The sequence below is a fragment of the Alternaria arborescens genome (assembly GCF_004154835.1).
Source record: "Alternaria arborescens strain FERA 675 chromosome Unknown contig_1, whole genome shotgun sequence".
Lineage (NCBI taxonomy): Eukaryota > Fungi > Ascomycota > Dothideomycetes > Pleosporales > Pleosporaceae > Alternaria > Alternaria arborescens.
In genome coordinates, this window is record NW_021167856.1 from 1687593 (window position 1) to 1709632 (window position 22040).

General features: G+C 50.6%; 8 protein-coding genes across 8 annotated transcripts; 4 read left to right on the forward strand and 4 right to left on the reverse strand.

Annotated features, from left to right (window-relative positions):
• Positions 1 to 33: 33 nt before the first annotated feature.
• Positions 34 to 2214, forward strand: AA0111_g646 (Acetolactate synthase catalytic subunit; the record flags this gene model as incomplete). The annotated part of the gene is made up of 3 exons (XM_028652684.1): positions 34 to 376; positions 433 to 2115; positions 2165 to 2214. The coding sequence occupies 3 exons, from the start codon at positions 34 to 36 to the stop codon at positions 2212 to 2214; spliced, it is 2076 nt and encodes a 691-aa protein (XP_028511850.1).
• Positions 2215 to 7443: 5229 nt separating this feature from the next.
• On the forward strand, positions 7444 to 8535 carry AA0111_g647 (hypothetical protein; the record flags this gene model as incomplete). Its single annotated transcript, XM_028652695.1, has 2 exons — positions 7444 to 7790; positions 7851 to 8535. The coding sequence occupies 2 exons, from the start codon at positions 7444 to 7446 to the stop codon at positions 8533 to 8535; spliced, it is 1032 nt and encodes a 343-aa protein (XP_028511849.1).
• A 258-nt stretch (positions 8536 to 8793) lies between these two features.
• Positions 8794 to 10491, reverse strand: AA0111_g648 (hypothetical protein; the record flags this gene model as incomplete). The annotated part of the gene is made up of 1 exon (XM_028652706.1): positions 8794 to 10491. The coding sequence occupies one exon, from the start codon at positions 10489 to 10491 to the stop codon at positions 8794 to 8796; it is 1698 nt and encodes a 565-aa protein (XP_028511853.1).
• Positions 10492 to 11070: 579 nt separating this feature from the next.
• On the reverse strand, positions 11071 to 12185 carry AA0111_g649 (hypothetical protein; the record flags this gene model as incomplete). Its single annotated transcript, XM_028652717.1, has 3 exons — positions 11071 to 11076; positions 11127 to 11524; positions 11639 to 12185. 3 exons carry the CDS (start codon positions 12183 to 12185, stop codon positions 11071 to 11073), a joined length of 951 nt encoding a protein of 316 aa, XP_028511852.1.
• Positions 12186 to 12720: 535 nt separating this feature from the next.
• Positions 12721 to 13730, reverse strand: AA0111_g650 (hypothetical protein; the record flags this gene model as incomplete). Its single annotated transcript, XM_028652729.1, has 2 exons — positions 12721 to 13614; positions 13665 to 13730. 2 exons carry the CDS (start codon positions 13728 to 13730, stop codon positions 12721 to 12723), a joined length of 960 nt encoding a protein of 319 aa, XP_028512243.1.
• Positions 13731 to 14382: 652 nt separating this feature from the next.
• AA0111_g651 (hypothetical protein) lies at positions 14383 to 15028 on the forward strand (the record flags this gene model as incomplete). Its single annotated transcript, XM_028652740.1, has 2 exons — positions 14383 to 14905; positions 14958 to 15028. 2 exons carry the CDS (start codon positions 14383 to 14385, stop codon positions 15026 to 15028), a joined length of 594 nt encoding a protein of 197 aa, XP_028512256.1.
• A 2275-nt stretch (positions 15029 to 17303) lies between these two features.
• On the forward strand, positions 17304 to 18065 carry AA0111_g652 (hypothetical protein; the record flags this gene model as incomplete). The annotated part of the gene is made up of 1 exon (XM_028652751.1): positions 17304 to 18065. One exon carries the CDS (start codon positions 17304 to 17306, stop codon positions 18063 to 18065), a length of 762 nt encoding a protein of 253 aa, XP_028512257.1.
• A 940-nt stretch (positions 18066 to 19005) lies between these two features.
• On the reverse strand, positions 19006 to 19800 carry AA0111_g653 (hypothetical protein; the record flags this gene model as incomplete). The annotated part of the gene is made up of 1 exon (XM_028652762.1): positions 19006 to 19800. The coding sequence occupies one exon, from the start codon at positions 19798 to 19800 to the stop codon at positions 19006 to 19008; it is 795 nt and encodes a 264-aa protein (XP_028512244.1).
• Between the last annotated feature and the right edge of the window lie 2240 nt (positions 19801 to 22040).

Sequence of the window (22040 nt, forward strand, 5' to 3'; positions counted from 1 at the left end):
TATCCCGTCCCCCAGTGGACGCCCATCCCCGTCATGCAGCAGTCACGCACACGAGCTGTAAATGCTCTCAAGGGCAACCGCAACTTTTCCACCACAGCACAAAGATTCGCCGTCTCGCCCTTCCGCAGGCCTGCACAGGCTGTCTCGACCAAAATCACCCAAGAAGATGCGAAGCGACCTCAGAGCACCCAGGCGGCCGCTGCCACACAAACAGCGTCGCGGTCAAGACCGTCGCCCGCCTTCAATCGCGAGGACTACAAGGATGTCCAGCCATTGAAGCAGTACCGTTCGCCTGCAATGGACCACTCCTTTGTTGGCATGACTGGTGGAGAGATCTTCCACGAGATGATGCTCCGCCAGGGCGTCAAGCACATCTGTACGCCATTTTGCACTGAAGATACCAATTGTGAATTTTAGACTAACATCCACCAGTTGGATACCCCGGTGGTGCCATTCTTCCCGTCTTCGATGCGATTTACCAGTCAAAACACTTCGACTTTATCCTTCCGCGACATGAACAGGGTGCCGGCCACATGGCAGAAGGTTACGCCCGCGCAAGTGGAAAGCCCGGTGTTGTGCTCGTTACTTCTGGACCCGGTGCCACCAATGTCGTCACACCCATGCAGGATGCGCTGATGGACGGAACACCTCTGGTCGTTTTCTGCGGTCAGGTCGTTACCAGCGCGATTGGATCCGACGCTTTCCAAGAAGCTGACATGGTCGGTATCACAAGGCCTTGCACAAAGTGGAACGTTCTCGTCAAGAACGTTGCTGAACTCCCGCGGAGAATCAACGAGGCTTTCGAGATTGCCACAAGTGGACGACCGGGACCCGTTCTTGTTGACCTGCCCAAGGATGTTACCGCCAGTGTCCTTCAAAGAGCGATTCCCATGAGCAGCACCCTGCCCACACCTGTCAGTGCCGCGACCATTGCTGCGCGCGAGCTCAGCAAGCAACAGCTCGAAAACTCCATCCGACGATCTGCCGACCTGATTAACATGGCGAAGAAGCCCGTCATCTACGCCGGACAGGGTATCCTCCAAACTGAGGACGGACCCGCGCTTCTGAAGGAACTCGCTGACAAGGTCAACATTCCCGTTACCACTACCCTGCAAGGTCTTGGAGGATACGACGAGCTTGAACCCAAGTCTCTCCACATGCTCGGTATGCACGGCTCGGCCTACGCCAACATGGCTATGCAGGAGGCCGATTTGATTCTCGCTCTTGGTGCTCGTTTCGATGACCGTATCACTGGTGCCATCTCCAAGTTTGCACCTGCGGCAAAGGCGGCCGCGGCTGAGGGTCGTGGTGGTATCATTCACTTCGAGATTATGCCCAAGAACATCAACAAGGTTGTACAGGCGACTGAGGCTGTTGAGGGCGATCTCGGCACCAACCTGAAGCAGCTTCTGCCCCTCGTCAACGAAGTTCCCGAGAGACCGGAGTGGCTGGGACAAATCGCCGCCTGGAAGGAGCGTTTCCCATGGGCCTACGAGAAGGAGGGTGAGAACGGTCTGATCAAGCCGCAGACCGTCATGGAGAAGCTCTCTGACCTCACCGCGAACCGCAAGGAAGAGACCATTCTCACAACTGGTGTTGGCCAGCATCAGATGTGGTGCGCCCAGCACTACCGATGGAGATACCCCCGCACTATGATTACATCTGGTGGTCTCGGAACCATGGGCTACGGTCTGCCTGCCGCCATCGGCGCCAAGGTCGCGCGACCTGATTGCACCGTCATTGACATCGACGGTGACTCCTCCTTCAGCATGACTTTGACCGAGCTTTCAACGGCTGCCGAGTTCAACATTGGCGTCAAGGTCATCATTCTCAACAACGAGGAGCAGGGTATGGTTACCCAATGGCAAACTCTCTTCTACACCGACCGATTCGCGCATACTCACCAGCGCAACGCCGATTTCGTCAAGCTCGGTGACGCCATGGGTGTCCAGGCCAAGCGATGCATCAAGCCCGAGGAGCTTGAGGACTCGCTGAAGTGGCTCCTCGAGAGCGACGGCCCGGCCCTGCTAGAGGTCGTCACTGACCAGAAGGTACCTGTGCTGCCCATGGTGCCCGCAGGAAGTGGTCTGCACGAGTTTATGATTTACGACGAGAGTAAGTTTATAGCTTGCGTGGAATGATGACCTATACTAATGTCGAATAGAAACCATCAAGGACCGAAGAAAGCAAACCAAAGAGCGATCCGGTCGTTAAAGCCATCACTGGTGTAGATGTTTGATTCACGTGTAACTTCATTCGTTGTGTATATTCTTGGGTCGGCACCGGCGTTTTACTCCTTTCTGTTTAGCATATCCTTCTAGGCGGTCAGTGCATGTGATTTGGTTTTTCTCTCTTTGGAAAAGTCGGTAAATCAAAAGCGAGATATCAGTCTTATATTTTAGTAAGAGTTTGGAACGGGAGAAGACGAATGAAACATGGAGGTGAAGAGCTATCACCTATCGCAGTTCGAAATCAGGTACGTGGAGTGGGGAGCGGGCATCATTGACCGCGGTACGTATGAATTTGAGAAGAACGTTGATTTGGTGGATTTGCAACATGATCTCCTGTGGTTGGTCACTCTCGCTACCCGAATGTTCTCAATGATTGCAATTTTATGTTCTCTGATTCACGGTCGTCGTTTCTATGTACATTGACTTGCACTCGCTTTCCATGGATATGGACTATCGCGGAACCACACTGTGCGGCAACGATGGAAGAATCACGATTTAACGTGATTAAGAGGAATATTCCAAGCTCCTTTTGCACTTCACTCTAATCTCAGCTACAAACCAGGCGAACTAATTCTACGTCGGCTGATCGGAATTCGGTATCTGGCAAGCCTACACCGAATCACCCATAGAAGGCTCACAGCTTCATACCTTTTGGTTTGCTAAACCATATCATCCCCTACACGTATGATTATCTTCTCACGATGAACTCTTCAGCTACGTCGAAATGCTGGAAGGGACGAAATACCTCACTCTTTTCTTCTCCTACGACTATAGGTAGAGACATCAGCAGGAGAAATATCTCCACTTCCGGTACGCCTATGCTGTCACCGTTAACGTCCTTTTCGACGCCATCTTTATCGTCGTCAGCTAGACCATCAGGCACGACATACCTTATGAATCCTGGTATAGAGTCAACAACCAGGTCCCACTTCGGCCGCCGTCGTAACAATCCTCCCCTATGCTCCTCATCCGACAGCGACATCATAAATCAGGACCACAGTTGTGCAGTCGATCCCACCGTATGCGCATCACCTCTTCGAAGGTCACTGAGAGTTTCACCTAGACGATCACCACCATTACGTCCTACCACGAACGTTGTAGACCCCTTTACGAATACAACGCTTCCATTCCAATGCCATCAGGACCAAGAAACCTGCACCTCCTTCAGCCGCGATATTAACCAGCCCTCCTCATCTGAATCTGACATCTACTATCCAGGAGAGTCATTGCCGGTGTCCTTCTCTTCATCGGAGACATTACTTGATGAACCCCGTTTTTCATTCGATTCTACTGAAGTCGACGTGTTGAGTACACCTTTCCTACCTAGGGCTATCGAGGAAGGAGAAAGAGCAATTACGACACGGAGACCATCAGCTATCACCATTGTTGAAGAAGGAAGGGAGTGGTGGGGATTCAAGGACGAGGGTACGCGGAGGGCGGCGATGGCACTTGGTGTTGAGTTTCCTACAGCCTGTTACGAGGCTGAAGATGGGGGTAGAGAAGAACAAAACGCGAGGGAAGAGCATGACATAAGGTTTTGGCATAGATATGGGAGGATAGAAAGGCACGCCGCCATTGAGGATGGTGAGGGGGAGAAGATAGATGGCGAGACAGAAGGTGGTCTCAAGAGGGCGATGTGGAAGACGAAGAGAGCGACGTTAGGGAAAGTTCTTCGACGCTTGCATTGTGGCAGACTGTGATGGTCGCTACATGACTTTGTACATCACCAACGATCAGAAGCATGAGTCATGGTAGGCTGGGAGCGGATCAAGCAGATCCGCGGAACAAGAGTGTCAGGTTGAAGGGATTCTTTCCAAAGCTGTGACGTCTCTAGACGAGGCGTGAATGCGACAGGATGCTATTCTTACACTTCTAAATGGCCTTCGACCCTCAGTACACATGGTAATTATCCACGTTCAGGTCTCGACTTCAGGGTATCATCTTTTTGATTTAACCACCCAATGACGATTGTTATACACTACAAAATTCGATATATCTTGTAGTACGTTCTGCAAGAGGCGTCAGAAAGTGCTACAAGGATACATGGTCCACCTACATTCATGTTTGTAATCTTTGTTCTCGAAAATGGTATCGATCATCTTGGAGGACAGCGGGCCAGGGCAGGAGATAGCACAGTGTTTCTGACGTGCTTGATTACACGGAGGTTGATTGCGGAACGAGAGTTCAGTTCGACATCTAACATGCATTTAACAGGACTGTTCCACCATAGCTCCCAAGTGTATAAACGTACCTTGATCCTCACGTTGTTTGTTACGGCGATGACGTTTGAGTAGGTGCCACATAAAAGCAAAGGAAGGTGGACAGGTTGTGACGAGTGTGACTATAGCTATTATTGATTCATTGGACAGGGAGGACATCGCGTCTGATTGGCGCAGCGGTAACGATGGTGTAGGCGAGTAAGACCATGCGTTTTCAATAATGAACAAATATTTTGTAGTACTGACACTGAACTGTGCTTAACCCAGCGTTATAGATTATGCTCTCCAAAAGACAGCTGGAAAAGCGATAGGAAACGAGCTGTTATACTTTGTGAGCAGTGGTCGGTAGACCAAAGCCTGAGGTCTGCATGAAGGGCCCGCTCTTAAGCGAACTGCACCCTGTCTGGATGGCGACAGGCTGAGAATCTTGGTGTCCGAACGGGCGAGTGCTATAAGGCTGACTGAATCTTGAGTTTAGAAAGTCGGGAGTCACGGTCCAGGGTCAGACCGCCTTGGGTCACAAAGCGCAACGGTACTCATACTGTTCATGGAAACTCTGGAACGTAATTCGTCCAAATGTCTTTAAACCACCAGAAGGTACGATATCAATGCATTGGCGAAGCAGAACTCAGCCACGACGAGATGCCTCTACAAGTTAGGTAGCCATGCGATGGCAAAGCGTAGCTCGGCCTCGACGGGACGACATAATCAACCGGTGACTTACGAACGTTCATGATCGTAAGAAAGCAAGCTGAAGAGCCTGAACCTTCATGGATTTTGGATCATCTGCACTGAACTGCGCTGCGCTGTGAACACGCAGCTAAGTGCAAATGTATCTTTGGCTGCAAACCTGACGGTGTCAATGTTGGTCCATTAAGTGCGTCAAAGGGAAGTCGTTGATCGATGGCTCGAAGTTGTGACAGACACTTCAGATTCCCTGCAATCGAGATCAATGAGGCATTTTGCTGTTTGGTGTGTTCTGTCGGCCCGGAAGAAGTTCCTTGCGGCCCGTCATCACTGTAGGTACCTAGGTAGGTATGCTTCTAGCGGCCCGCAGAACCAAAATCATCTCACCTTCTCATTTTACGACCTAACCCCGAAACCCAACAGGACCGCGTCAACGCTGGAAAAATATCAAAGGCAGAACAGTGTGTTGCATATCTACTCGGTTCTCACGAAGCATATATCCACAAACGAGTGCACGGGGTGTTACATGCAGTCGTTCTTATAAGTTTACGCGCATTTGGCCTGAACGCTGTAAACGGACCACGCACTGAGCAATGAGCCGGTCCAGATTCTTGCTTTCTACTGGTTTCGTCCGACACATGTGACATCATGGTAGACAGCCTGCTGTGAGTCTGAGAATGGAATTAGGGAAGAATTGGAGGTGAGGAAACAGCGTAGCATGGTGTTTTGGCATAGACATAGGTAGTTGGGCGTCGATCCTAAAAATGGTGAAGCTGGAGGGAAGAATGGGAAGAAAAAGGACGGCGCATCCGGAGAGCATCGCACAACCAAATTTGGACGAAGAGAAATGCTCAGAAAACTTCTCGCAAGATTCAGGTATTGGATCGAGTCTCGATAAAGACTTCTATGCTCTTCTTCTATGTAAGCAACGCCATGCCCAACAAATGAGCTTCATCATCTAGCTCACAGCTCTCCAGTTGGGATGAGTAGATCGATGTTGGGTATCATTGTAAACTCGCAATACATTCTGCGGATCATGTCAGACTATTGCCGCAAAACTGGAAGGTCTACTCACATTCGTGCTCACTTGTTAGATGTGGCATTTCATCTTCGTGTATAACGATGGGCGATGACAGGTCGGAGTAAGACATCTGTGATATGCTGGGCAATCTTGTGGTTCAAAGTGGAACGAGAGCTGAGTTCCACGTCTTCGGCATCGTAAGTAGCGGACGTCGACTACAGATAGACATGACCTTCACATACCTTGTTCTTCGCGTATGACATCGCGACGTTTGTGTCTTAGGAGGTGCCAGATGAGAGCGAACGAAGGGGGACAAGTTGTTACAAGAGTGACGATGGCGATTACAGATTCATTGGACAGGGATGTCATCGCTTGTGCTCGATGCAGCTAGTAACCGAAGGCGATGCCTGCTCGTAGTATACTAAGGAAGTCAACTATGTATAGGACAGGTGTGTAAGTATGTACGTTAGAATTGTCCACTGTCATTATAAAGCCATGAGAGCAGCGAAGATGTGCCTTCTTATGCACCGCGCGAAAGACCACAGAGCCTGAAGGCGTTTTGGCTCTTGCAATGCACAGATCATTCGCAAGCGCTAGCTAGGGGTGTGTGGCCGCATCCGTGGCCCACTTTCTCCGAGTAACTGATGCCTAGTTGCCTGCTTTGGATCTTTGCGAACCACTTCAGGTACGCGACATCATCCGAGCTCCGATCCAACAGAAGGTCGGCGGTATCAAGTGCAGCTGTCAAATCTTCACTCACTCTTGCCTGAGTGCATGAAAGTTCGCTGGCAAATAAGATCGCACGAGTTTATACTCCTACACCGACTCAACTGTTCGGGATGCTGCTGGTACACTAGACTGGTTTAGATAACGCGAAATGTGGCTAGTACCTTTCCTGCTCTTTTTGTGTCTTGGTGAAAGCCATTCCCAGGTCCTTTTGACTGTTATGGGTTGGTACACCGTAGCCAAAAGACAATGATTCCAGGTCCCAAGCCAAAACAATGTGATACTTTCTTGCACCTACTGAGTGACCTACGTGCTTTCTTGTCTCGAGTCGTCACAGCTCCTGCACTGTAACGCTATCCTGGTTCTTTCTACGGTCGATAGCACATCCATTATATCCATACTACTCCCAGCAAGCCAGTAATGATGTTAAGAACTAGCTCGAACACAGAGCGAGCCAATATCGTGCTAGTCTGTTCGAGCGCGCGGAAACGGCCCGCTATGACATGTGAACTTCTCCCACGTCGTCTCCACATTGGCTTGCAACATCCAAACCTCAACTATGCCGCGACGCAGCTGGACACCCGAAGAATCCAAAGCGCAATTGCCGTCACATGGCAGCTCGCGACCCCACGAAGCGCGCACTCATAAGAAACACCACCGTTCGCATCGCTCGCGCTCTCCCCGTCGCGACGATGACGGCCACCGACACAAGCGACACCGTTCGCGCTCACCACCTGCGCCGAAACCCGTAGCCTTACCCTATAAAGCGAAGCCGCTATCGAAGCGACAGTATGACGAGTACAGACCGCTGTTCCAATCCTATCTAGACATACAAAAGCAGATACAACTCGATGATCTGGATGAGCGGGAGATCAAGGGACGATGGAAGAGTTTCGTCAGTCGCTGGTATGCGCCCACATTCTCCTACGCTTCGATCGAAAGGATCGGCCAATACTAACATTTCAGGAACCGTGGAGACCTGGCACGAAGCTGGTATGACCCATCCATGCTGAAAACAGCTCAAGAAACCGTACAATCATACCGCGCATCCTCTCCTCGCGCCCCCACGAAACGAGCCTCACCAAGCTACACTCCAAGAGAAGAAGCGACGTCAGACCAGAGCGACGATGACTTTGGCCCAGCACCACCCACAACCCTCCAACGGCACCAAGGCCACGGCCCAACAATCCCCAAGCTAGACGACCTGACCTACCGTAACGAGCTCCGCGCCGAGGACCGCGAGAAAGGCCAGATGGATTACGTAGACGATATCCGTCATGCGCGTAAAAACGACCGCAAATCCCAAAAAGAAGCCCTAGAAGACCTCGTCCCGCGCGCCGACCCAGGCTCCCGCGAGCGCCAGCTAGAAAAGAAGCGCGAAACAACCTCCACGCTGAACTCCTTCCGAGAAGCCAAAGAAGCTGGAGAGCTAGAAGTACCAGAATCAGATCTTATGGGCGATGACGGCATAGACATGTACAAGAAGAAAAAGAAGGAGCAGGAGAGGCAGAAGAATGAGAGGGAGATACGGAGGGAGGAGATTGCTAGGGCGAGGGAGGCGGAGAGGAATGAGAGATTGGCGGAAAGAAGGGAGAAGGAGAGCAAGACCATGGACTTTTTGAGACAGATTGCTGCGGAGAGATTTGGGTAGGCGGAAGGATTGGTCGTGATACTGGGTAGGATAGCGCTGTCACGATTGAGTAGGCAGTGAACACTTCTTGGATGCAGCGTATAGGTTCATAGTTGACCTGACTGACCGATGCCAGTCCTGCGTGATTGAGTGTAATGTACAGATATCAGAACCTCCAAATGAGTTTGTGCTTGCGAGACGCTAGTAGCCTTCGTGCCATCATCATATCCAATCCATATACTCCTAGATTCCGTTCTTATGCTCCAAAATTCATGCACCTCACGATGCCGCCGCAGCACCACCCCTGCCCTTCTTCCTGTCATGATTCACAATGCCTCTCTTCCGGTGATTTTGCGCCGTCTTCCACCTAACATACAACATGATCATGTCCTTCAATCCCACAAACATACATCCACCAACCACACTCCTACCCCAACGCGTCTGGAGGAAGCCTGTGGGCTTGCCCACTCCGCCTACTCTGCCACCGGTGTTGATCCAGCCGCCGAGCCAGGACATTGCTGGCGCGCCAGTCGGAGGTGTGACCCATGAGCTAGGCAGAGTATGCCTGAGCAATTCACCCATTGCAGCGGCTATGGTGGGGAAGATAAGGGCACCGAGGATGGTGTCAGCGAGCGATGTGGTGGAGAAAGTGACACCGCGTTCGCGTCGGACACGTCGAGGTCGTGGGGCAGCGGGCTGCATGGGGATGTTGGGCGCAGGTGCTACGTCTAGTTGAGCATCGTCGATAAGCTGAACAGCCGGCATATTGGCATCATCTTGGTCGTCTTGTGGAGGCGCGTCCATCGGCCCTGCTGGGCCTCGTGCAGCTCGTACAGGCGGATCCTCAGGCGCATCGTCGTGATCGGCTTCGCCATCGTTGTTCCAATCTGCGAAGATGTCCAAGTCGAGTTCAATCTCCACCTCTTCTACCACGTCCTCATCGCCTAAATGGTCGTGGTCGTGATCGTGTTGGGCTTGTGCTTGTACATCTGCGGTTGTGTCTTCGCCAGCTCGTGGCTGGATCTCCTTTAACCACTGCTGCTCTCGCGGTAACCAGACTCGTTCGTAGTATGCGTTGTAGAAACCTCGGAGGTATGGCAGCGCGGCGAAGGTGAAAGCGGCGCTCGGTGGCCACTGCAGCTGTAGCATATCATCGCCTGGCTGTCCAGAGCTGACGAAGAAGATGAGAGGAAGGAAGGGTAGGAATGAGTCGGCGAAGGTTGTTCGGCTTGCGACCAGAACCGTCGGTATCAGGGGCAGCCCAAGATCCAGCCTCCAGTGATGCCTTAGATGTTCGAGCCACTGCATTGTGACCGAGTTCACCGCGCGGTTTGGCGTCTCGTAGAGTGGTCCGAGGATCTGCAGCGCGTCCTGTGTGCCAAATATCTGGTATATTGTCGCAGTCCCAGAAAGCGTCAAAGTCGAATAGAGCGCAGTGCCTGTGACGAGTGCGAAGCCAGGAAGCAGCAGGCTACCAGTGAGGCGCTCGACACTCCGAACAACGTCCACCACGTAGCTTCTCGGCCGTTGTACCCTGATCTCGCTTTTGCATTGGGGACACAATATCTTGCCCGCCGATTTACCAGCTTGCCGTCGAGAGCTCGGCGCTTCCATGTCGGCTATCCAGTCTAACAGGCACTTCTCGTGCGCCACCAGTGAGCACGCGCAAGGTGACCGCCACTCCGATGTTGTTTCATCATCTTCCGTCTCATCATTGAAGCAGATCCAGCATCTCCGTGGTTCGTCATCTTCTTCTTGTTGTGGCGCGGTGGTCTGCGCGGGTGTCTCTTCCTGCTCTTGAGGCGCGGAAGTGGTTGACTGTGTAGATGGCGTGTTGAGTAGTAGCGTTTGCGAGTCTACCGACTGACCAGAGAAGCTGCTCGATCGCTCCGTTTGCTCTTGCTGCGAGGACGATGATTCGGCAGGTGGTGCGGGTCTATGTCGCGACGCGGGGCGCTGAGACGGGAGAGACGCCATGACGGCTGATTGTCTATTAATGGAGGTGGGGAATTGGGTGGGTGGTGGTATGGCTGAACGAAAAGGGACTAGTTCGACAGCCTAGACATCTAGCCTAGGACAGCAGGTGCTGCTAGAGTTGTCGCAAAAAAGTGTACAGATGTTTCAACGTCGGACGGCGGCTCGGTGTTTGTTGATTAGAGTTGCCGAAGATCTACAAGACGTCACCAACACCCTGACACCTGTAGCGCGCCAAGACCGTGCACGTGCGCATGAACTTCATCTGATTCAGGTAAGTCCACTCTACTCACTGCATGTACAGGACGTAAGGTCCCTATTACTTCGTCCATATCTCATGGACATCCTGAGTAGTCGCTAACTTCCAAAGAACTATGCTGTACTGAACCAAAAGCACAAACCAAACATCCACCAATCCATAATGCCCAAAGGCTTCTTGATCTCATTCAACGTCCAAGCATCCCACTACTCATTCGATCTCGAAAGACATTCAAAGTGACCCGCCTTCTCGTTTCTTCGTCTCATTCGTTCCTCTTTATCACGTGGTTTGTGACGCCTACGAACAGCCTGAGCAGGCTTTCCCTAGAACTGTTAGTCGTCAACAAAATGTCATCAATCGAAACACCAGCACAACTTACAAGAGAAAAATCCATCCTCTCACCAGGTCCTGGAAATGGGTCCCATCGAGAATCCGATACCCCGTTCGTGGTTGATGTGGAAACCATGTAATGTAATCCATTCTCGTAATCTGGTCCTCCTGGTAGTACTCCTGGAGGTGGTCGTGGAGTAACGGGAGGCGGAGCAGCATGATCCGGCGGGTTGCTCACAACAAGTTCATGCCTGAAAGCTTGACGAAAGTGATCCGGGTACTGTGGGCGCGGGACGTTGAACGTGTGCTGACTGAGATCGCGCTGAGGCTGACGGTGGGTCATCCGGTGTTCGAGTGTCGCGAGCTGTCGATTGACAAGATTTCGGTGCTCGATAGTGTTGGGAGAGTCGCCAAATGGCGATTCTTGGAGGATCGTCTGGCTTGGTTCTGGTCCAGGGGATACGCTCTCATGAGAAACCTCACATACCTTTTCAACGATCTCAACAAAAGATCCACTGAGACGAGAAGAATTGCAAGTCAAAAAGAAAGAAATTTACTTACGTACCTTGGTCATCTCGTGTGGCGGCTCATGTGGAGAGCGCGTCTCATACGCCTCTTCCATTGTTGATAGCCCCTGGTAGGGTGGAGCGGGCGACTTGCCCTTGGTGGTTGCAGCGAATGGGCGGATAGGCGGTGCGAAGGTTGGGTCCAGACGCCAGTGTGAAGTGACGCTGTTGCAGTCCGAGAGACTTGCGAAGCTATGGGCGTAGCGGCCGTCACCTTGATCGTCGTCCTCATCCTCCTGCACTTTATTCCTCCCTGCACCCTTCGCGCCATCTTGCTCACAGACTTTGACCCAACCCTTCCCCTCCACGTACTCAATCTCAAAGTGGGGAGTGGCAGGATAGTACTGTACCGGAACTATATCTAGATCCACCTGATCGCCATCTTTGGTCAAACACTCTGAGCAGTCCAAGCGGCTCTCTTCAAGTAGATACTTTTGATGTGCCTCAAAGGTTCCGGGACAGTCGGTATGTGCGCAGTGGTACTGGAAAAGGAAGTGCTCCCGTGGGCCGTCGTAGTGGGATATGAAGAACATGATACACATGGTGGCGTTTGGCGATGGACAGTGAACAAGCGAGTGTAATGGGAAACCACCAAGATAAATTGTATGCGGCCAATGGTGGTTGCGAGATAAACGCACTCGAATATCAACGAGGGGAATAATTCGAAATCAGAATTGGAAAGGTAAGTGACCGTGGCAACGAGAATAAAAGTTGCACAGACCCGCCGCGCGGCGTAATCCTGCTTATAGCAAACGGAGAGATGGAAGTGACCGTGAGTTGTTGTTCTCTCTATGGTCAGATGACCAAATCCTGAGGACCTGACACAATTGGTGAAGTCGGAATTCTGGTGGAAAGCATACGATATGATTGATACCGACGAAACATAAAAGCATGAAGATGGGATGAAAAGAATCGTGTGAAAGACTTTGTAGAAGGTGTTGGAGTATTGAAGTGATGCATTGATCCTACAGACTATTTGATTATATAGGCAGTGCCCTAAGGGGTATGGCAGGTACCAATAACAACACATGAGATGGCTCCTTCTCATCAGTAGGCAGTATGCATACCCTCATCGTCTTACCACCCTTCGATCTTGAAATCAAATTTCCTGTCTCCTTTTCCTTTTTCAATCGGTTTCGCATCACCATCATACAACGTCCTCTCAAAATAAGTCACCTTCCCTTCTCGATCACACAACACTATGATATTTTTCTGGGTACCGTAGCACCCACTTGTAGCATCCAGCGCTTTCGCTTTGACCACATCGCCCACCTCATGCGCAGGCATCTTGTGCTCTTCAAGATGGTCTCTTCCAATTGCTGGAACAAATATGCTATAACGCAGTTGGTTGAGGTACATGTCCCACTCCTCATTCTCTTTCTGTCGGGGCATGGTGTCCGTGGTCAGAATATCGAGAAGACGGTTGATGAGCTGGTCTTGGGACTCGTTGGCAGCGACAGACTTGGCGATAGCAGCGCGCGTCCAGTCTTCTCCATTGATTACTTTGGGCCAGGTGCGGTCGTTGTAAGCGGCATTGCTGAGAGCCCGGGTTTCATCTGGCTTTTGCAGGAGATGAATCACGCCATGAACGTCTGGAGTTCGGTTGCTCACGATTGCAAGACCCTTTTCTCCCTCTTTGACAACATCTTGAATGAATCCGTAGCACAGAGAGAACCCGCCAACGCCCTCGACACCATCTTCTTCTATCATTCGTTTTGCGAACTGTTCTGTACTCTCCCCCTTCGCCGGGTCGGACTTTAACCAAGCGTTTGGAATGAGCCCTCTACTTCGCGCGCCTTCCACGATCGTTTCATCCTCTTCACGGTAGTTGGTCAACACTGCAATTCGACCTTGACGGGTCACACCCAGCCAGGTGCCATGAACGGGACGGTGAAGGTCGTAGCCGCCCAAGACTTGGGTGTCTGGAGATGGCCACCATGTTGCCTCTGCTGTTGGACGATGTAAATACTCCTGGTATGCGTTAGTCGTAGGATGTGATGGTTGTAGACAACCATACGTACGTCTCGATTGTTGAGCAATATGAATGGATAGTCTGGATGGGCTGTTGTGAGAATAGCGATACACATTTTGATGTTGTTACCGCTATGTCGTAGATGAGGCTATGTGAGGGAAAGAAGATACTGCGAAGTACTGTTTTGTGGCGTTCAATAACTCGGAAAATGACGGACCAAGCAGATTATTTACCGAAGTGCAGTATGAGCGGTGTGAATGAGTGCCAACAGGTGCTTCAATGCTCAGTCATATACGTGGTTCCAACCGTACAGGACGTGGAGTGAGGTGGAACGACACATGGCGAGACGAAGGTTGCGACCGAGGCGTTCTGATGTCCCTGTGATGTAGGAAGTTGCGACCTCGGGTCAACAACGGGGAAGGCAGTGTCTACTTTATGCATCACTATTTCGACGCGCATACACTGCGCAATCTCTAGATTGCAACGTGCCAGAGAGCTGTGTGAGCCCTCATTCTCTAGACACGTCGCACGACATGACTGTTCCTGCAGCGGAGTAACATGGCGGAGGTGTCCGAAAACGATGTCTCACGTGCTAACGGGACCCCGGCCCCGACGTCGAGCTAGGATCCCTGCCCAACGTCACAGCCCCGGTTGTACCTTCCTCTGTGTCAGCCCTATTTCCTCCACCAAACCTTCAATACCCCAGGAAACAGACCGGCAAGCTCCCGGTGTATTGTATACGGCACCTATCAACGACCGAAACCATAATGGCAGCCAATTTCGCCCCGTATCAAGACATACCGGAATCGTCACGCGCGCTCTCCCCACCGCCAGTCCATTCGCCGAGGACATCCATTGACCGCACACGCAACATCATATCGCCTCCCACACGCGCATACGAGCAACATGACTACTTCCAGGGCCAGTCACCTGTCTCCCCACCCGCAGAACCAGATACCGAGCGCATAGCGTGGGACCAGCCGTCTCGCAGCACAGGCTTCGGTCGCTCACGCGAGGATGTGGATATGTTCACCACATCTCTGGGCTGGAGATTGGACTATGAGGCTTGCCTGGCATACCTTCTGCTTCCACCAGCGGGTGGGGTGTTGCTACTAGTCTTGGAGCACCAAAGTGACTATGTGCGGTTCCACGCATGGCAGAGCAGTCTCCTATTCGCCTTCATCTTTGTGGTGCACATCATATTCAGCTGGTCGAGTTTCATATCCTGGGTCCTGTTCATCGGAGATTTGGCAGGCATAGGGTGGTTGACTTGGAGGGCGTATCTAGATGGTGAGTTCATATCATAATTCACAGACAGATCTACTTGCTAACGGTTGAACAGCTGCGACACTTGACCGATACGAGGTTCCTTTCTTTGGCCCACTGGCGAGCTCTATACTCGACGACGAATAGAATGATACGAGGATCTTGAGGTTTATGTCGATATGAGCTATATACAATCTGGGCAAGCATGGTGTTCACGGAGTTCATGACAGCAACGAGTTGTCAATCTACGTGGAATTTTATAGACTTTGATAATTCGATTTTATTGTTATTGGCAGCCTCGCGACTGTCATCATGGAAACACGTCACACAAGACATAGTCGGAAGGTGAATCATATACTCATGAGGTAAGCCAACAAGGACCTGAGGGCTCACGTCTCTCGCTAAGCTTGTTGCGTCGCCTCCATCAGCAACCACCATCAATGGCGGAGTATTACATTACCATGTCTTGCACATGTTCGAGACGTCGCTTTATAAGCGCAGTCGCGAGAATCATCAGTCGCTTCGCCGCTACGACTGACTCAAGTATCACCACTTCCCATAGTGACAGTGACACCGACTTTTACAAACACATAGGCGGTTACTGGCCTAAGGACGAAGGGAGACTTTTACTTCAAACGAAAAACGAAGTTCAATGTGTTTAATCTACAGAAAGTCAATGCCAGAAACGATGGCGCGTGACATTTCTCGTCGATGATCAAATTCGCCGAAGGTGGATCCAATCCGGTCTTTCGACTCGATATGAACAACGACACGGTTGTCATCGCCTGCATACCATATCCGGTTGCTGGATCTGGATCCCTACCGACTGCAGTAGAGATTGCGGGTGAAGAGTCTACACGCTTGTATCATTCTGCCGAAGACAGCATTATGGACTGACACAATCTGTATAGCAGGCTCGAAGTATCCTCGCTATATCTGCATCTTGAATCCTAGTCTGAAGCAGCAATGAGAGCGACGATATGGAAATAGAGTACTTTCTGACGAAAGGAGTTAAGGAGGAGCGAGTTGGTGAGAGCTAAAATGGACTCGAACTTTCTTGCAAGCTCAAGATCGTGGACCTTACAAACCACACGTTACAAGGACACGTTCAATGATGTCTACTAATCAGTATCAGGGCAACGACCTTCAGATTACCTCCGAGCTACGGCCCAACGGGTAAATGCCTCGTAGACATACCACGCTACACCCAAGCCACCGGATGATTGTCTTCGTGATTCCCCCGAAGATTCGAAAGCTCAAGGAACTCCATCACTGCACCTCGTTATTCACGAGAAGTTTCTTAATTTTATTGATCATGTACTTTCCAAAGGCGAAGCAAGCACACCAGTACTCTTGCAATTGAATCCATGATAGACCAACACTTTCGTCGATAATATCTGAATCACCAATGCGATCGATTCGCGGAACGCGTGACCTGGCCGACTGATTCTACAAGCACAAAATCCTCAGCTTGTGGCATACGGACACAGGATCATGTTGTGACTTCTCAGTCATCATAAACAACTCGACAAAACCAGAAATCATGCATAGAGAGAACGAGTGACAGTTTTGCGACCGTGATGGATGGATGACGAATGAGACGTATGTGTAGCTCCAGAGTGTACGGGAGCAAACTTGGGCGTGGTGAAATTTAGTCAAGAGCGACAGGAATGATCCGGACGTTATGCTAGGGTTCTTTGTCTCGCCAGTCTTAGAGGAGAAAGGAATGTTTCCTGTTAAAGACACGTTGAACAAGAGAGTGGACTAGGACGAGCATGCCAGCACGACGATGAAGAGAGCATAGCGTCAGTTCCAACGACGAGGAAGCCCAGTCATGGCCTATATTTGTCATTGGGTGAAGGCTGTAAGCTAGCGCGACTAGTATGGTGTTCACTAAACATCAACCTTCGGCCGTAAAAGCTTCGCTAGCTCGTTTATTACGAGCACCAACAACCACAAAGAGGTCATGATCGAGCGTAAAGTCGACACGTTTCGTAGAGATATTTCTCTTGTCATCTGTATATGTAACAAGACGCTCAAAAAGTTAAGAAATAATCTAAAAGACTGCGCAGAGGGTGGTATCTCTAGGTTCACTAATCACTCACGCCGCATGCCTAATCTAGGCAAGGGGCATACGTATCTTACCAAACAATGACTGAGCACCTTACAAGCGGACGGGCAGTCTCTTTGCCCACCGGGATGCAACCACGAACATTAGTCACTTTCTGATGAGTTCCAGCTATAGTATCTAGATGAGAAATCATGCTCGGCCTCGGTGTTCGCATCTTCTGCGCGAGCTCGCTACTTGATATATAAAGGGAAAGAACTGTGTGCGATTAGAGCCAGAAGCCAACTATCCAAACCTCCAATATCAACACCAGCCTCAAAACCCTACATCTACCAACTCATTCTCAAAGCAACCATGTCTTCGTCCCTCACATATCTCATCACCGGTGCTAACCGTGGCATCGGCAAAGGCTTCACCTCAACTCTCCTCCAACGTCCCAACACCACCGTCATTGCTGGAGTCCGAGACGTCGCCAAGTCGACTTCCGCACTCGAATCCCTTCCTAAGGCTTCAGGATCGAAGCTCATCATTGTCAAGATTGACTCCTCCGACGAAGCGGACCCCAAGAATGCTGTCGCCGAACTTCAATCCAAGCATGGTATCACCTCGCTCGATGTTGTGATCGCCAATGCCGGAATTGCACACTCAGGTACTACCATCGTCAACACCTCACCTGACGCGCTCCGCGATCACTTTGCCGTCAACACCATCGGCCCCATTCTTCTCTTCCAGGCCGTCAAGCCCCTGCTACAAGCCAGCAAGTCCGGCAACCCCATCTACCTCGGAATTTCCACTGTAATTAGCAGCATGGGCGCTCAAGCAATGCTCGCTGGATTCCCGCAGGTTTTCAGCCCATACGGTGCTAGTAAGGCGGCGTTGAACTGGGCTTTCGCTAGGATCCATTTCGAAGAATCTTGGTTGACATCGTATGTCACCCACCCTGGCTTGGTCATGACGGATATGGGTAGCGCTATGGCCGATCCCGAAGCGCTTAAGGCTGCGGGCGCTATCACAGTTGAGCAGAGTGTAAATGGTGTTTTGAGCACGCTGGATAAGGCGGATAGAAACCTTTCTGGGACTTTCCAGAACTGGGATGGAACCACTCTACCATGGTAAACACTGAAAGTAGAAGATATTTACTACCTCAAAATGAGATATCCGTATTGCAAGATAGTCAAAACAGAAATCGAAGGATGATGAAGCAGATCCCATAAGAATTGCTAAGTGAAAGACGTCTTGATACTATATGAATACGTTTCAGTACGAATATCCTACGATATAGCCTCATAGTTACTAAAGATTCCAAAGGTAGATGACAGCTCCATATGAGAAGCTATGAGCAGAGCCGTAGCAAGGGCTCTCTTAGAAGCGTTTCAGCTGCGGTCCCTTGGAAATTGACACGATCGCATGGCCTACGGAAAGACAATCCGTCTATGAAAGTGAGAACAAGGTCAAATGAAAGGAATACCTGACAGACTTCTTCCGGAGGTCTCCAATCAAGTCTCAGACCGATGCCATTCAATAGACTTTTCATCACCTTCTGTCCATGCATGCAAGCGACCAGCGTAGAATACGGAGAGCCCGCCTTCATCCTAATCTCGAAGAATGCTGCGGGTGAAGACGGGCAGATCTGTATGGGCAAAACGATGATTAGAATATCACCTTCGGAGCCTATATAAACTGCCATCTTTTCTTCTCGTGATAGTTGGATGCAAGAGAGGCTGGCGTGCTGGTCGCATTGATAAGGCAGATACTGAGGAGGCTGATCGGGCTCAGAACGGTGTGCCCACAAAGGAGCAGCGCCTCGGATAACAGGTAGGGTCATGGAGGCGAAAGGTTCGAAGGAGAGACTCAGAATTTGACCGTCGAGAGTCCAGAAGTCGTGTGCTTTGATGTGTAGTGTCGACGCAACAACTTCAACAGCACATAAGCAAAATGATTGTTTGCAGCACTCTATTATTTCTCTCATGAGCATCGTCTCTGAACTGCTGTAATCGACCTGGAGGTCGGAGCCCTCACCACATAGAGCGAGCAGGGAATAAACGCAATCTCGACGTTAGTGTGATTCCTTAGCCTTGAAGAAATAGATCAAATAGATTAGACTTCGACCCTTGAGTCCGGTTCTTTTTCCAGTCCCCAGGTCGTCAGTTGGTGGCATGCCGTCGAGATACGTAAACGGGAACAACTCAAAAGTCATCTCCGCAAGCCCTGCACATAATGTGACCTGACATGCAAGCGCCACTTCCTGTGTAATCCAAGCTCGTTTCCAGTATTCAGATTGGTGGAACTCGAGTTGTTGATAATATTCCATGGTTCCGCGGTAAGGAAGTGATAACTGATTTAGATGGACGTCTTTCCCTTGGATGTACGCTTGCTCAACCCTGTCTAGATATGCAGCAATCTCTGGATTATTTCCAAGCCACGACAGCACCTCCTTCGCTCGAGAAAAAATCTGTCCCATTTGTTGTACCTGATGATTACGCTCCTCAACATTGGTCTGATCAATTGACAACGCGTCGATCCATAACCAATTTTCTAATAGTCTTCGTTTCCGCCTCGCCGTTACTAGAAAGCCATAGAGGTTGTTCCGAATGCGGAAGGGTTGTTTGTCAAGGATAATAGTATGTCCTGGTCCCTCCTCACCCCATACATATGAGAGACAGATGTAGGACGCCTCGATCGTTGCGTGGCGAACCTCACACTGAATGTAGCCTTCGGGTGACTTCGCTTCAAGGATGCGAACTAATCGAAGCGAAGCTTGCAGGTAGTCGAGGGGAGCGTATGTAAATGGTTTTAGTTCGTGTGTCGGTGGCGGTAAGGCAACAAAGCCAGGTTGGCTATGGTTTACCATGGTCGGATGCTCCGTCGCACAGATGGAGAGATGACATTAGCGGAAATATGATGGAAACTTATGGAGTGTGAGTTGCAAATAATCGTGGGGGATGAGAGCCCGTCTACAAATGACGCTTATGCTCTTGGTGGGGCAGTGCAAGGCTGACTCGTCGCGTGTAGGGACCTCACGCTCAATGGTTTAGACATCTGCTGCGATAGTAGGAGCCTCCATGGCTATAGCTCAGCACTTGCTCGTGACATAAGTAGCACACGACAAAGCGTCGCGTACATTAATATGTACATGCGTGCTCTGGCTGGGTTGACAGCCGGAAGTAGGGGTGTATCAATGAGTCTGTGCGGCACCTAACTGTTCGCTATCGTGTTTATACACGATCAAGAGCACAAGATGATAAGTTAGATAAGTACGTGGGTAGTCAGACGGCGTACTCGCGAAGTAAGTGCTTGAAGGCGCAAGAATATAGGCTTGCGGCGCGCCCGCGTACCACGGCCCAACTTTCAATAGTGCGGCGTTCTTTGGCAGGCCTGTGCGTTCGACGCTCATTCTCCTCGCAAAAGAGACAAGACTCGAGTAAGAATCATGATACAATAGGATTTCCAGGCAACGGAATGGTTGGAGCAGCGTGTAGATCACCATCGATGCACGTTTCCCCGAAAGTATCTAGGTTGACGTCATGCCTACGCTACCAGCCGGGAAGGGTCCCAAAAGTGCATCCGCATGACGGGGTCGTCGTAAAACGGCGACGATTGCGTCCCCACATCAGCTACCCGAGCACATAGTCCGCTAGAAGATGTACGACCAATTTGAGCGATCTCCACGAGGAGCCCCAAGGATAACATGACTGTGCAGCTCTTTCCGTTGTCGGTCAATAGCCAGGAGCAGTCGTAATGTGGTACAATGAATTGCGAAAGTCCTCCTTCGCCCGAACCGTGCAAGCTCCATTGACAGATGAATCCTGGAGCGGCTGCCATACCATCAATCTTCACGAAAGAAGTGCCATAAGCACTACATATCCTTCCTAAGTAAAGATGTATGGATAAGAACGTACACGAGGGCGATGAAACTACGAAACCTGGTAGATGGGACTGCTCTCTACCATCGCAGCTACGGTACGGGCAAGGTCGGGAGGACGAGCATGTTATCTCAGAGGTCGCTTTTGAGAGGACGGGCAGTGTCATTACTGCAAAAGGTTGTAACCCAGAGTTCCAAGCGATATCGTCCCGATCTCGAGGATGCAGCTGCAAGATGAATGCAACAGTGTTGACGGTGCACAAACAGAATGAATGCTTGCAACATCGCAGGATGTCTTTTGCCACGGTCTGATCTGTAGCGTCGTAGTCAACCTGTAGATCTTTTCCATCACCACAGAGTGCGAGAAGCGAATAGACGCGATCTCGCCGAATGCGAGATTCTTTGAGCTTGAATTTGTCCATCAAGTAGACAAGACTTCTACCCTTCCATTTGGCGGTGTTTTTGGGACGGAGATGTTCGAGTCGCGCAAGATAACCTTCGCCCCATTCTGAAAGCACTGGATAAAGCGAACCGTCCAACTCGATGTTGGCTGCCATGAGCGTAACGCGGCGTGCCAGTGCAACTTCCTGTGTTATCCATGCTCGATTCCAGTATTCGGCGACACAGAAATAGTGGAAGCCTGGTGGCTGTCCTGGCCGTTCGAGATCAGCTTTTCTGGAATCTTGCGCATGATCTTCGTGAATAGCGCGCCGCCGGACGTGTAGCAAGAACCTAGCGATATGACGTTCATCTCCCAACCATGACATAACATTCTTCGCTCGGCTAAAGATCAAGCCCATTTGTTGCACCTGGTGATTCCGTTCCGATGAGTCGCTCTGATTGATGCAGAGAGCGTCGATCCAGATCCACATGCGCGATAGATATTTGCTTCGTTTCGCTTGTATAAGAAACCGATATAGATTGTGACGAACTTCAAAGGACCTCCCGTTTATGAGGATCGTATAGCATTCATCGTCGTCGCCCCATACGTATGAGAGACAGACATATGAAGCTTCTGTAGACGCGTGTCGAATGTTGCATTGAATGTGGCCGTCCGGCGACTTTTCTTTTCGTAGCCGTATGAGTCTGAGAGACGTGCTCTGCTGATCGATGGGTTGGTACTGGAATGGGGTAGACATGGTAGTGTAGACACTCAAGAATCCAATTTTCGGGTAACGCTGGTATGCGTGAACCTCAGCGCAAAGTCAGCAAGTTTGGTTACGCCAGAG